Genomic DNA, 15314 nt, shown 5'->3' on the forward strand with positions numbered 1-15314 from the left:
TGGAGAGTGTGGACATGATTGGTCTGCCAGGAGGTGGGTGTGCAGAGCAGATAAGGACCTCCAGATAGACCAGGTATGAGAATTTTGAAAGTTGATTTCAAACATACTTTTGAATTTGGAAATCAAACAAAATCATGTTGCTTTCATAATATTTTGAAAGATAAAGTGAAACAAAATACTTTCATTCAGTGAAAAACTCATATGATGAAGATTTTTAATTGGTAGACACAATTTTATGAGGGTAGGAGAGTCAGAATCTCTACGGTTGGGTAGATTTTAAAGAGGGTCGGAGGCGGGGCATGGATTTAATGACAAGGAACACAGTTCCTCCTGCAGCAGAATTGAGAAAAACCTCTGTATAGTTCCTTCTCTAGGTAGTAGGCAAATTTAAGATATAATTCAGAACTGTTTGTGCAAAAGAAATCTGGATACTTGAGGAGCTACATCCAGATGAAGTAATAAGGTAAATGTGCAAAAGCTATGAACTCATATATGTAAGATTCAAGTTCTGGCCCCACCATCTGTTAGCTATGAAACACTGGGGAAGTTTTTATTCTATCTTAGTTTCTTAGTCTGTGAAACACCAATGATAATAAATCTTATATCAGAGATACTGTGAGAAATAAATAATATAAAGAAGTCTCTTGACAGTGTTGAACACATAATAATAATTGAGTAAATGGCTGCTATTATTAATATTGTAAGAATTTATGCTCATACATATTTCAGCTAAATAGAAAATTAGTTGTTTTGTTAATATGCAAACATTAATTTGTTTTTAGAGGTCAAAATTATCTAAGATATGTGTGACTTTTAACATTTTCCACTAAATATATTTTGAATAAATAATATAAATTCCTTCAAATAAGTTCTAATTTAGTTCCATAGCAAGCCTAAATTTAGAATAATATAATCATAAAACTGTTTTCTCTTAAAATTATATCTATTTACCAAATACAATCGTCCCACCCTTATCTGCAGGCTTTATTTTTCAAGACCTAAAACCACAGATATTACTAAACCCTATATATATATTGTGTTTTTTCCTATACATATATATCTATGATAAAGTTTAATTTATGAATTAGGCTCATCAAGACATTAACTATATTGTTAATATGGCTATTAACAATATATATTAACAATATAGTTAATATAATTGTTATAACAATTATAACAATAGACTTAATAAAAGTTATGTGAATATAGTTTCTCTTTCTCTCAAAATATCTTACAGTACTATATTCACACTTCTTGTGATGGATGATGTGAGATGATAAAATGCCTACATAATGAGATGAAGTGAGTTGAATGACGTAGGTATTGTGACATAGCGTTAGGATACTCCTGACCTTCTGACCATATGTCAGATGGAGGACCATCTGCTTCCAGATTGCAGTTGGCTGCTGATAAGCAGATACTACTGTATTTATAGATCAGGCACGAAGCTATCATTTTTTATGAATAATCTCATTTAATCCTTAAAACTACAAGTAGATACAATATAATGCCCATTTTAAAAATGAGACAACTTAGGAAAAAACCCAAGAGACATGCCTTGAAATTACAGATTGATGATTTGAGTTGAGTTTCAAACACAGGCAATCAAACACTGTAGTTAATATCTGATTGTTACAAGAGTGATGTCTATCTTTTACTACATACTTACTCTGTGAGAAAATTATTTTCGTGGAAGTTTTCTTAGTAAAATAAACATTTTAGGGACAAACTGTAGGTAATTAAGCAGACAGAAAATTGGTTGTAGCAATTAGGCTCCATATTTATTGAACTTTTATTATCACATTTTTAGGATTAATATGACTAGAAAATAATTATTCCTGTTTTTTAAAAATATCCTCACTTCTCAAAAAAAATCTGGTATATGACATACATAAATGAAATAGGGAATGAGGTAATTTTTTGTTTGAAATATTCAAGTAATGAATACAAGCATGCTTTGAGTTTTATGTTTGGAGGTAACGTGGTGGGCAGGATTTGTCCAAATCCTCACCTCCTTTTCCCTCACATACTATGAGGATGTTGTAAGCACATGGGTGCATATGTGTATGTGCATGCATGTATGTATGTGTGCATGTACATGTGTGATCTTACACATTAAGTGATTTACTTCTCATGGAAATTAGACTATCCAGCTTACTCATCTTGGCTGACAGTGGTTTCTGTCCAATCAAGCTTATCAGAAGTCACCAGTGACTAATAACTAATAACAATTGCTACACTTGCTATATAAGATAGATTTTCTTACATGAACTCAGAACAGAATATTTACCAAGTCTCTTAGGCAAAATCCTAGCTGTGCTGAGTAAATGTAAAGGGTATGGTTATTGGTTGCAGTGTGTTAGCAGTATAGCTGTATGTACATATAAGGTTAAATTGCCTAGTACAAGTTTTATAAGGTGACAAGTATCAGAATTACAAAAGAAGACAGTTTGATGCTCTAGTTCTTTATCCTCCATGACTTCACATATCCCATCAATTGATTTCATAATATAGTGTTGTTTAGTGTCCTATTTTTCTCCTGAGCCATAGAAGAAACGAATACTTTGTTCAGGGCCTTGACTTAAAAAATTTACTGCTATCACCTAGTCAAACTTCAAAGTGTAGGTTTATCTAAGAATGATAGGATTTATATGCAAATCACTTAATTTTTTATGGTATCACACTGGATGTAAGTATAAAGTATAGTTAATATACAAATTCTACTCTACACTGCTTGGAATATGCTTCACTCCATTAATATAAATCAGCTTTCTAGTTTAAATATTAAACCTTAAAAAATTATGAAAGCTTCACTTTGGGAATACTATAGCTGAGATATATATGTTCGATGGCACTTTGCGTATGTTCTTGTTGCAAGGGAGACAATTCATCTTTTTTAATTTTATCTTTTAACAGAGCCCCTAACATTTCTAAGAAAAAGAACCCCAAAGAATTACAAGTGCTGAGAAGAAGAATCAAAGTCTATAGATACTGGAAGGGTAGTAGCCACTAAGGAGGATCTGTGAAGATGCATGAAACCTGGATCTGAGAGCTAAGTGTACCCTGATACCATATTCAGCACCACTGGAAGCTGCACAAATTCTCTAATTGTCCTGCTTTCCCATAATTTATTGTGTAAAATTATATGAATCTTACTTTACATCCCATAGTAAACAAGTCCAATTATCTATAATCTATTTTATAGTCCAAGTACTCCAGTGATTCTGTTTTTGGCTTTAAAAAAGTTCCCATATTCAAAGTAATTCCAAAAATCCCAGTGATCCGAAATCCAAGCAATCAGATTACTATAATGTATTTTAGGAAGAGGTTGGTGGAATAAGTGTATGAAGCAAATTTGGAATAGGGCAATCTGCTTAGGAGTTAGATGACTAAGTAGTATGCTGTAGGGCGAAAAGCATTTTGAAAGAATTAGACCTTTGAACAAGTGTTTGAAGGAAATTTTACTTATGATGAAGAGTCTGCAATTGATGTCATCAGCTAGCTTAATTAAGCAAGAGGATAGCAGCCCAAATAAACATTAACTTGCAGCAAGGAATTATCATTCAACAAAGATTTTACTGATTCTAACATTTACACTACTACGGGAGTAAGGAATTTGCATATCGGGATAAATAATCACTAAAAGAAAAAAAGTAGCATCAATGAAGTAGTCAGAAATCAGACACATTTTAGAAGGACTCAAAAAATATCTGTCCAATTATTTCTGAACCTCCTACCACTTCTGCTTCAGTTATTCTTGTGACAACTGTAGGTTAATAACCACAGGATCAAGGCCTTCTGGATAATGAGGCACAATGGACTCACTTGATAATTAGTGAGCTAAAACAGCTACAGAAACCTCTACTAAATTTATTTTAGTGAAGAAGGGCATTTTCTTAGCATCAACCTGTGAAACCTTAATAATTCAGCAGTTTAAGTTATATGTATGTATGGATACACACACATTTATGTATCATGAAAAATAGGACAAGCTTAATTGCAATTTATATTTACAAATATAACAATTCTTAAGGTTTCTATAAAAACTGAACTTAAATATATGGAATAGATAAGTCACAAGAATAAGACACAGCATAGGGAATATAGTCAGTGATATTATAATAGTGATGTGTGATGACAGGAGCTACATTTGTGGTGAGCGCAGCACAATGTATAGAGAAGCTGAATCACTATGTTGTACACTTGACATTAATGTAACATTGCATGTCAACTATACTCAAATAAAAAAATTTATGAAACAAAACAAAACTGAACTTAAATATAATGGTGAACTGCAACACTAACCTCTTGTGAGTAATTTCATCAAGTAGAATTATCTTCACAGTATTAGAAAAGACAACATGCATTAAGGAGAGCACATGATGAGACGAGCACTGGGTGTTATACGATATGTTGGCAAATTTAATTTAAATAAAATAAATTAAAAAAATAAAAACACAACATGAAAATCAACCATTTTATGAGATAAATACCATATTTTTAGCGTTTAATTGATAGACTGAATATATTTCTCATTTTTTATTGATAATATTTCATGTGGTACTGTATTTTTAAATGTCAATTTATGTCTATAGTGAAATATGTATTAAAAGATATTATAGTATATATTTAAAAATGAAACTAAGAAGCCTTGGGGATCTCAGAATAATGGGCAATGTTCTAGAGCAGGGGACAGCAAGTTTTTTCTGCAAAGGACCAGATAAAAAGTAAATATTTTAGACTTTTCAGGTCATATGATTTTTGCCACAATTGCCTCACACTGTCATGTTGCACGAAAGCAGATAGGAAAACAAATTTGTGTGGTTGTGCTTCAGCACAATGTTATTTACAAAATGATACAGTTGGCATTTTTGGCAGCCCTACAGCAGGTTCATAGTTTGCTGACCCCTGAACTATCAGACTTCTTCTGTCTTTCTATCTGGTACAACCTTTGAAAACACCCACAAAGTTTAATCAAATAACAAATCCACATACCTTTTCCCCAGGAATTCCAGGAGCACCAAATTCACCTTTAATACCACCTGAACCCTAAAATATAGAAATGTTCATTAGGAGGTTTTTTTCAAAGGTGTATTAATTGCTAGGGTCAAAAAAATCTACCATTTCACAGATATGTTCTTCTGCTTGCACCAAAATTTGTTCTCTGAGTCCCTTCCTCATATTGTCTACAAGTCATTAAACAATACTTTTGATCATGTTATCAAAAAGGTAATAAGTAATGAATATCAAAGTGCTAATCAAAACTAAAACAAACTAAAACTAGGCTTTCTCCACACAGATATATGTAATTCAGCTTTGCCATTTCTTTTATATTTATCAAAGGTAAGGAATGATTCTGTTGCTTTTATCTTACCTAATATCTGATGTTTTCAATTCATATAAGTCATGAAATTTTATACTCTAAGGGACTCATATTTGTTTCATTAATGTGCCTGATCTTTCTTTTTATCCTCTAGGGAAATCCCACAGCGGGGGCAATCCAATTGTTAACTTCCCTGCTTTTCCATCTAAACTGGAAAAAATATTCTCAATGAAACTGATATGTCATTACCTATATCTGCTTAATGGCTCTACCACAAATTCTGTCTAATAAATTTATCCTTGAAAGGGTGGAAAATAAGATAAACTTTTTGAATGAGTTTCTCTATCACTATTGTGTGGCAGAGACTAAGAAATATATCAGAATTTTATGAATATATCATGCTATTATTACAGTGATATTACATATTCATTTCAGATTTAAGGTACACAACTAAATTTCAACTTTAAATTCCTACTGATTAGATGAGATTACATCAGGTTGGGTAAAATTGATATAAAAATAAAATTGATACAAAACAAAATATATAAGATATATTCAATAATAGATTTATACTGACATAGAAAGTCAAAAGTCAATATTAAATCCTACCTCTGAGAGCTTACAACTAAGAGAATATATTCCATCTTTCAAAAAAATTGTGAACATGTATTGATTCAATTACTTTTTATTGGTATGGTGTGCCTATAGAATGAGCATATGAGTAATGTCAGATTGAAAAGAAAATAAAGGGAAACTCATGAGTAATCCCTCAGTTAATGCATTAGACTATTCAAAATAGAAACATCCACATACTGAGATCAGAAGGAGGGAGTAATGGAAATGAATCTATACCAAAGTTTCTGACTATAGAGTGAAGTAAGTTAACTTATTCCATTTAAAATTATTTTAGTTTTCTCTCGAAGTATGTCAGCAAAGCAATCATTTCATAAAGTCTATATGTTTTTGGAAATTAACTGGATATTGAAAGATAATAATTTAAAATAAACTGGAAAATTATTCCCCAAATAGAGCTAAGATCATACTCCCCCTTAGGTTCAGGGACATTGAAAATGAGCTGCTATTTTATAAAACTCTGATGGAATTTCAACTTTGAAGTGGGTAAAAGTATTAGCCACGGTCTTAAAGAACTGAGAAAGTAAAGTGGTTGCTAAGTAATTAGGTTGCTAACTACATATGCTAAAAAGGGGATTGGTGGTGGTGGTTTAAAAGATGTAGAAAATTACAATAATCAAATCTGAATGAAGGAAAAGTGTTCGTTATTATTTCAAATAATGTCATCTAGAGTTTACTCTTGGACAAATGAGATAATTTGATTAGGTGCTCTAATATAGAATATCGATCACATCTAGGGGTTCAAATCCATGCAGTGGTTGAATTTCAAACCATCTTACTCTATGAAGAGGGTCATACTTTTTATGAAAAGAAAAAAAGGCAATAAATCAGATTAATAAAGCATTAATTAAGCCCAAACTTGTTTTTTTTCAACTATTTCTGATTCTTCATTGCTAATTAGCAATGTGAAGCTAAAACTGATCAGATCACTAACTTTTGTTTTTTTTTTTAAAGTATAGTAGAACAATAGTTAATAACAGTCCTTTATGATTTAGCATATCTAGCTCTTTCTTTGCAAATTGACTCTTTGTCCTGCTTGACAAAGTTCCCCGGGCAATTAGGACATCAAATTTATAGGTTCTAGAAACAGCTGAGTTGATGATTTAGACTTTCTTTCAGGTGTGGTGTTGATTCATTCATTCAACACCTATTATGTGCTGTTCTACATATACTGCTCACAAAATTCCTATTCTAGTGGGGGAAATAAATAGATATATAATACTAACAAGTCAGGTGACACTAAAAATGCTATGAGAGAAGACAGAAGTGGAATGAAGGAATGTTTTTTACATAAAGGCATCAGAATAGGTTTTTCTATTTTAAAGTGATATTTGAGTAAGAACCTAAATGGTGTGAAGGAGAAAGCCAAGGGGCTATCTAAGGAAATCCCAGGTATGTATAACCTGGTGTAAAGAGCATAGAGCAAGAGTAAACAAGGGAAGAGGATATGACACGACATAGGGAGTGGAGAGTGGGATAGGGAGAGCTCTACACATTATGTGAAGCCTTGGAGCCATGGAGAGAGCTTCAGTGTTTATCTTGAAGGAGATAGGAAGTCATGGGTGGGTTTTGACTCAGGTGGGAAAGGATTTACTTACATAATTGTTCATTGTCAAATAATGTTGGGAACAGAAGACAGATTTGAAAGAAATACTTAAATCATTAAGTGACCTTTTCAAGAAAGTAACTATCAATACGTTGTTAATATTTACTGCAAGTAGCATAGAATAACAATTCAAGACTTTTATATAATAAATATTTAATCAATTGCAAATTCTAAGGGATTATTTTACAAATGAAGATTAATTTGTTTTTGGTTAAGTCACATAAGAAACTAAACTCAAACTAAAAGAATTATTTCCACCTCTCCCTCAATATATGAACAATTATACTATGGATAGGAAAGCAGAAGAAACATATTTTTTCAGTACCTCTTATGTGTCAATTTCTGGCACTATGTAACATACATTTTATTGTATTCTTTCTTCATAATAAACCATTGACTAGGTATTGTTAAGAATAACTTTTAAAGCAAATAAGAGGCGGATGGGATTCAATCTCAAGTGGTTCAGGCTCCAAAGAGGTAAGCCTTCTAATATACTGTCCTAAATATCCTTTCTCATTCTTAAGACCAAAGGGAAAACCTTGAGAACATCTGGTTCCCTTAGTAACACTGCACTTCTGATCATTTCACAAAATTAACTATTCAATATGCCTTAGAGCAAAATGACTTTCAATCTTCAAGCTATGGAGGCATTATTTTGTGCACCTACTCTAATAATGAAAATTATATAGCAGACTTAAACAGAGAGGAAAGTTATCTTTATTTATTGCACATTAAAGTTGCAGGATCACACAGTACAATAAGAACAGGAACAGACTCATCATTGACTCCTTAAAATGAAACAATACATCTATGTTTATTACAAGTGCCAGAAAGCTGAACATATTCATAGCCACAGTCATCTAAAGTCATAATTATACAGCAAGTGCTATGGTAGTTTAATCAAATGCTGGTGCTTGTATTGAAAAAAATAAAGGAAGTATAATACCAATTAATTATTTGTCTTATTTTGTAGATCATCAATTTATTTTATCCCAGCTGTTTGTACCTTGCCACTAAAATCATTTGCAATTATGAATTTTGTGTAGTCTGGAAATTAAAACCAATGTTAATATTTTTAAAAACATATCTTAAATGGGAAGCTATATAACACACTTTAATCCTAAGATACATTTTTGTATATTTTATAGATTTGGAATACAAAAATTTGCTAACAATTTTCATGTTTACTAATTCCTTCCTAATCCTTTTCTACTGGTTTTCTTTCCTACGGAGGGAGGGAAAGTTCATTGAACAAATCATTACTAGATTGTAAACTCAGTGAGAGTAAGCTTGTGTTTTCTCACTACTGCTATAGCTCCAGAACTTAGCACACTTTTTGTTATAATAATAGGAACTCCATAAATAGTTGCTGATGAATTAATGAATTAATTAAAGGAGACATTTACTGTATAACTAAAGAGTATGGAGGAAAGAATGAGTCTTTAAAAGACATATGATCTAACAAGAGAGTTTTAATACTTAATCTTTTAAAAAAAAAATCATTTAGGGATCCCTGGGTGGTTCAGTGGTTTAGCGCCTGCCTTTGGCCCAGGGCGTGATCCTGGAGACCCGGGATCAAGTCCCATGTCCGTCTCCCTGCATGGAGCCTGCTTCTCCCTCTGCCTGTGTCTCTGCCTCTCTCTCTCTGTGTCTCTCATGAATAAATAAATAAAATATTTTTAAAAACACACATCATTTAAAGGTGATATAATGATTTTTCTTAATATGTACTTAATGTTTTTTAAAAGTGGCAGGGATATTTTTAAAGTATTTTACTCCTTCCGAAGCTGACATATGAAATTTCTTCCTATGCCAATAATCTTAAATTGATAGAATTGGTAAGTCAAAGAATGGAAAAGTCAAGTTAAATCACCAATAAGTAAGACAGATATGCATTTTCAAAGTACTTTGTGTCAACCTTACAACGTGAGAAGAACTGATAGATGATATGCCCTCCTTTACAGATGAGGGAAATGAAGCATGAAGAGACTGGGTGGCTTAGCCAAACTCACATTGCTAACCTGAGAAGAGTTGAGATTAATCCAGATCTTTCTACTCTATGAGTCCTCTTAATTATGTTATCATGGGCACACAATTCTACCCATTCACAGTTCTCTCAGCTGCAAAATGAGTATAAAAATATAGGGTTGAAATTCTTTATGAAGTTATAAGGAAAAATATTTCAAGTGGAAGTGTCATTATCAAAAACACAAATAATTCTGAAGAGCTTTTAAAATATAGAGCAACCTTCAAAATGCAAACTGGATTTGACATGTCTAGGTTTAGATCCCAACTTGACTAGTCACCACGTGGCCTTGGGCAATAATTTAACCTCCCTAAACTTCAGTTTTGCTTTCTCTAAAACAGTAATACCAATACTAAATATGAAGAGTTTTAAGAATCAAAAAAGATAACACATCTAAATCACTCTTCCCAGTGTTGGGCACATGGTAAGTACTCAATAAATACTAACTATTGCTATAATGATTTATATAGTTGGTTTGATTGAAGTAGTCCTTAGAACTAGTTTAATCATTTTAAATTTTTATATAACAGCATTAAGCAAAATCAACCCAAGTAATTTGATTTAAAGGGCAAAAATAAATGTTCCATCCTACATCTAAATTCCCTCAAAGATCTGCTAAGGTGCCTACAGTTCCCATGCAAGCTACAATGAGTAGCTTGACTTCTTTTGGAAGTCAAATGTCTATGAAGTTGCTGTGCAACTTTGAAGGATCAATCATTGCTCCTACCCTTTATAATAAGGAGCCCACTTAGACTATGCTGCTAATTTAGAACCATAGACTTCCAAGTTAAGGCATGAATGGAATTCAAATCTGTTTCACCTTGGAAAGTTGAAAAAAATAACTCCTAAGCTTAGCTCAAATTAATTTATCTAGTTAGCTAACAAAAGACATGACATTAAAAAGTGGAAAATGGAACACTTAAGTTTTGATATGGTTGGGAAAAGGGAAAGGCAAATCTCTAAGCATGGGATATTGCCTAAAATTAGTTCAACAAAGTGCTGTGCAAAAAAAGGTTAGGGAGCCAAGAAAGAATCTTCAGTGGGGAGCCATCAGCAGACAAGAGAAGTCACAAGAAAAGTAAATTATAAGCCAATATCCCTGAGAAACAGAGATGCAAGAACCCTCAACAAAATGAATTCAAGAATAAAACGAAAGCATTATCCACCAGGATCAGAACATTTCATGCAAAAGCAACAAAATATATATTGTTCTCAAGTGCACAGGGAACATTTTTTAAAGATATATCAAAGGTTAGGCCACAAAATCAATCTTAATAAACTTAAGAAGCTGATTTGTATTTCCCTGATGATGAGTATTTACCAAAAGGATGCAAAAATACTGATTCAAAGGGGCTCATGCACCCTCATGCTTATAGCAGCATTATCAACAACAGCCAAGTTAAAGAAATCACCCAAAGATCCATCAATGATGAACGGATAAAGAATATATGGTTTGTATATGTATGTATATGTACATATATACATATGTATATACACATATGCAATGGAATATTATGCAGCCATCAAAAAGAATAAACTCTTGCCATTTTCAATGACGTGAATGGAGCTAGAGTCTATTATGCTAGGTGAAATAAGTCAGTCAGAGAAAGGCAAATACTCTATGATTGCACTCATGTTTAAACTTAAGAAACAAAACAGATGAACATAGGGGAAGAGAAAAAAAAGAGAAGGAAGCAAACCATAAGACATTCCTAACTACAGAGAATAAACTGAGAGGTGATGGAGGTAGGTTCAAGACAGGCTAAATGGGCTATGTGAGTGATGAGTATTAAGGAGGGCACTTGTTTTGATGAAAACTGGGTGTTACATGTAAGTGATGAATCACTGAATTCTACTCCTGCAATGAATATTACCCTATATATTAACTAACTAGAATTTAAATAAAAACTTGAAACAAAAAAATTAAGAAAATGAAATCATTTCAAGCATCTCTTCCAACCACAATAAATTTCACAAATAATTGGACATTAAACAATATGCTATTGAATAATCAATAGATCAAAGAAAAATCAAAAGAGAAATAAAAAAATACCCGAGACAAATGAAAACGTAAATATAGCAGACCAAATTGTGGGATACAACAAAAAAATTCTAAGAGGGAAGTTCATAGTGATAAGTGCCTACCATATGTAATAAGAAAAGTCTCAAATAAACAGTCTAACTTTACATCTGAAGGAATTAGAGGGAAAAAAGCAAATAGATCCCAAAGTCAGTAGAAGGAAAGACAAAGTACCACAGAAATAAATGAAATAGAGACAAAAATATAATAGAGATCAACGAAACTAAGAGTTGGTTCTTTGAAAGAGAAACAAAATTGACCACTCTAAAGTATACTTATCAAGAAAAGAAAAAGGGAGGACTCAAATAAAATCAAAAATGAAAAGGAAGTTACACCAATATCACAGAAATATAAGGGATCATGAGACTACTATAAACAATCATATGTCAACAAATTGGACAATGTAGAAAAAGTGGATAAATTCCTTGAAACATATATCCTACCAAGACTGAACCATGCCATAATAAACAGAAAATCTTAGCAGATTGATTACTAATAATGACATTGAATCATTAATAAAAAAATTCTCAGTACACATCTACAGGACCAGACAGCTTCACTGGTGAATTCTACCAAACATTCAAAAATGAATTAATACTAATCCTTCTCAAACTCTTCCAAAAAATGGAGTAAGAGGGAATGGCTCCAAACCCATTTTATGAGGCCAAAAATGCCCTGATATTAAAACTAAACAAGTATGCCACAAATAAAGAAAATTACAGGCTACTATCCCTGATGAACACAGATTAAAAAGTTTTCACAAAATATTAGCAAACAGAATTCAACAATGTATTTAAAGTATCATACACCATCATGCAAGTGGGATTTGTTACAGGCATGCAAGGATGGTTTAATATGATATATCACATTAATGAAATGAAGGATAAAAATCATATAGCATCTCAATAGATGCAGAAGAAGTATTTGACAAAATTCAACACCCATATATGATAAAAATTCTCACCAGTATGTATAGAGGGAAAGACCTCAAAATAATGATGGCTATATATGACGAGCCCACAGCCAACATAATACTCAATGGTGAAAAGTTGAAAGTCTTTCCTCCAAGATCAGGAACAAGACAAATTCCATCATTACTATTTAACATTGTATTGAAAGTCCTAGCCAAGACAATCAGGCATGAAAGAGAAAGAAAAGGCATCCGAACTGGAAAGGACTAAGTGAAACTGTCACTATTTGAAGATGACATGATTTCATATATAGAAAACTGTAAAGACTCCATCAAAAAACCGTAAGAACTAATTAACAAATTCAGTAAGCTTACAGAGTATAAAATCAAGACTAAAAAATCTGTTGTGTTTCTATGCACCAATAGTGAACTATCAGAAAGAGAAATTTCATAAACTCTTCATTATAATTGCGTCAAAAGAATAAAATTCCAAGGAATAAACTTAGCCAAGGAGGTGGAAGACATATATACTGAAAACTATAAGACATTAATAAAAGAAATTGAAGAAGACACAAATGGAAAGATAATCCATGCTCATGGATTAGAAGAATTAATATTGTTTAAATATAAGCCCTATCCAAAGCAATCTACAGATACAGCGCAATCCCTATCAAAATGGCATTTTTCAAAGAAATAGAAGATATCACTCTAAAATTTGTATGGAATCACAAAAAAACCCAATAGCCAAAGCAACCTTGAGAAAGAAGAACAAAGCTGGTGGAATCATGCTTCCTGATTTCAAACTCTGTCACAAAGCTATAGTAATAAAAACAGTGGAATATTGGCAACAAAACAGATACATAGATCTGTGGAAAAATAGAGAAACAAGAAATAAATCCATACATAAATGTCCAATTAATTTATGACAAAGGAGCCAAAAATATACAATGAGGAAATGATAGCCTCTCCAATAAAGGATGTTGGGAAAACTGGGTAGCCATAGGCAGAAAAATAAGATTTGGCCACTATCTTACACAGTTATGTATGACCACTATGTTACACAGTTAACTCAAAATAGATTAAAGACATGAATATAATATCTGAAACTATAAAAACTCCTAGAAGAAAACAGGCACTAAGCTCCCTGATGTAGGTCTTGGTGATCATTTTAAAATCTGACACCAAAAGGAAAAATAAGTAAGTGGAGCTATATGACACTACAAAGCTTCTACACAGTAAAGGAAACCATCAAAAAATGAAAAGACAACCTGTTGAATGATAAAAACATGTGTAAATCACATATCTGAGAAGGGGCTAATATCCAAAATATTCATACAACCCAATAGCAAAAAAAATTAAATCCAATTTAAAAATGGGCAGAAGTCTGAATAAAATATTATTTTAAAGAAGAAATATAGATGACCAACTGGTACATGAAAAGATGCTCAACATCATTAATCATCAAGGAAATAACAAATCAAAACCATAAGGAGATGTCACCTCACATCTGTTAGAATGGCTATTATTAAAAATAAAAGTGTTCATGAGGAGGTGGAGAGAGAAAAGATTTCACACACTAGTGATGAGAATATAAATTGTACAGCCATTGTGGAAAACAGTATGGATATTCTTAAAAAAAATTAAAAATGTAAAATGATCTAGCAATTCCACTTTGAGTATTTATCTGAAGAAAATAAAAATATTAACTCGAAAAGATTATGCACCTCACATTCATCATTACAGCATTATCTACCGTAGCCAAGATGTGGAAACAATCTAAATGTCCATCAATGAATGAATGGATAAAGAAGATACAATACACATACATGCACACACATACACATACACACACTAGAATATCATTCAGCCATAAAAAGAATAAAATCTTGCCATTTATGGCAACATGGATTGACCTCAAAGGCATTAATAGTAAGTGAAGTAAACCAGACAGTAAAAGACCAATACTATATGATCTCTCTTATGTGTGAAGGAAAGAAAAGAAAGAAAGAGAGGGGGAGAAGAAGAGAGAGAGGGAGAGAAAGAAAAGAAAAAAAGAAAAGAAAAGAAAAAAAGAAAAGAAAAGAAAAGAAAAGAAAAGAAAAGAAAAGAAAAAAGAAAAGAAGGAAAAAAAGAAAACCAAGCTCACATACACAGAGAACAAACAGATTGGTGGTTGTCAGAGGTAAGGAGTGGAGTTGGAGAAATGAGTGAAGGGATAAAACCTTATTTAAAAGAAAAACAAGGGATCCCTGGGTGGCGCAGTGGTTTAGCGCCTGCCTTTGGCCCAGGGCGCGATCCTGGAGACCCGGGATTGAATCCCACGTCAGGCTCCCGGTGCATGGAGCCTGCTTCTCCCTCTGCCTGTGTCTCTGCCTCTCTCTCTCTCTCTCTCTCTCTGTGACTATCATAAATAAATAAAAAAAAATTAAAAAATTTAAAAAAAAATAAAAAAATAAAAGAAAAACAAATAGGGCAGCCTGGGTGGCTCAGCGATTTAGTGCCTGTCTTCTGCCCAGGGCATGACCCTGGAGACCCTGCATGCAGCCTGCTTCTCCCTCTGCCTGTGTCTCTGCCTCCCCTTCTCTGTGTCTCTCATGAATAAATAAGTAAAATCTTTTTTTAAAAAAGTAAAACAAATAGATAAACATGCAAACAAATGGAAGGAATAAATAGGAAGCTAAAAAAATCTTTAGTGAGGATTCATCTGCGCACAAGAGAAATAAGAGTTCAAATATT

The 15314-nt window shown here is 32.6% G+C and overlaps 1 protein-coding gene across 1 annotated transcript in view; it reads right to left on the bottom strand.

The window, feature by feature from the left end:
- COL19A1 (collagen type XIX alpha 1 chain) overlaps nucleotides 1–15314 on the bottom strand; it is a 307933-nt gene that overhangs the window by 234751 nt on the left and 57868 nt on the right. The window contains exon 10 of the mRNA XM_072832451.1: nucleotides 4996–5049. Within this exon, the coding sequence (XP_072688552.1) occupies nucleotides 4996–5049 (54 nt within the window). The remainder of the gene's footprint in view (nucleotides 1–4995; nucleotides 5050–15314) is intronic.

The sequence above is a fragment of the Canis lupus genome, chromosome 7 (genome assembly GCF_048164855.1).
Source record: "Canis lupus baileyi chromosome 7, mCanLup2.hap1, whole genome shotgun sequence".
In the NCBI taxonomy this organism is placed as follows: domain Eukaryota; kingdom Metazoa; phylum Chordata; class Mammalia; order Carnivora; family Canidae; genus Canis; species Canis lupus.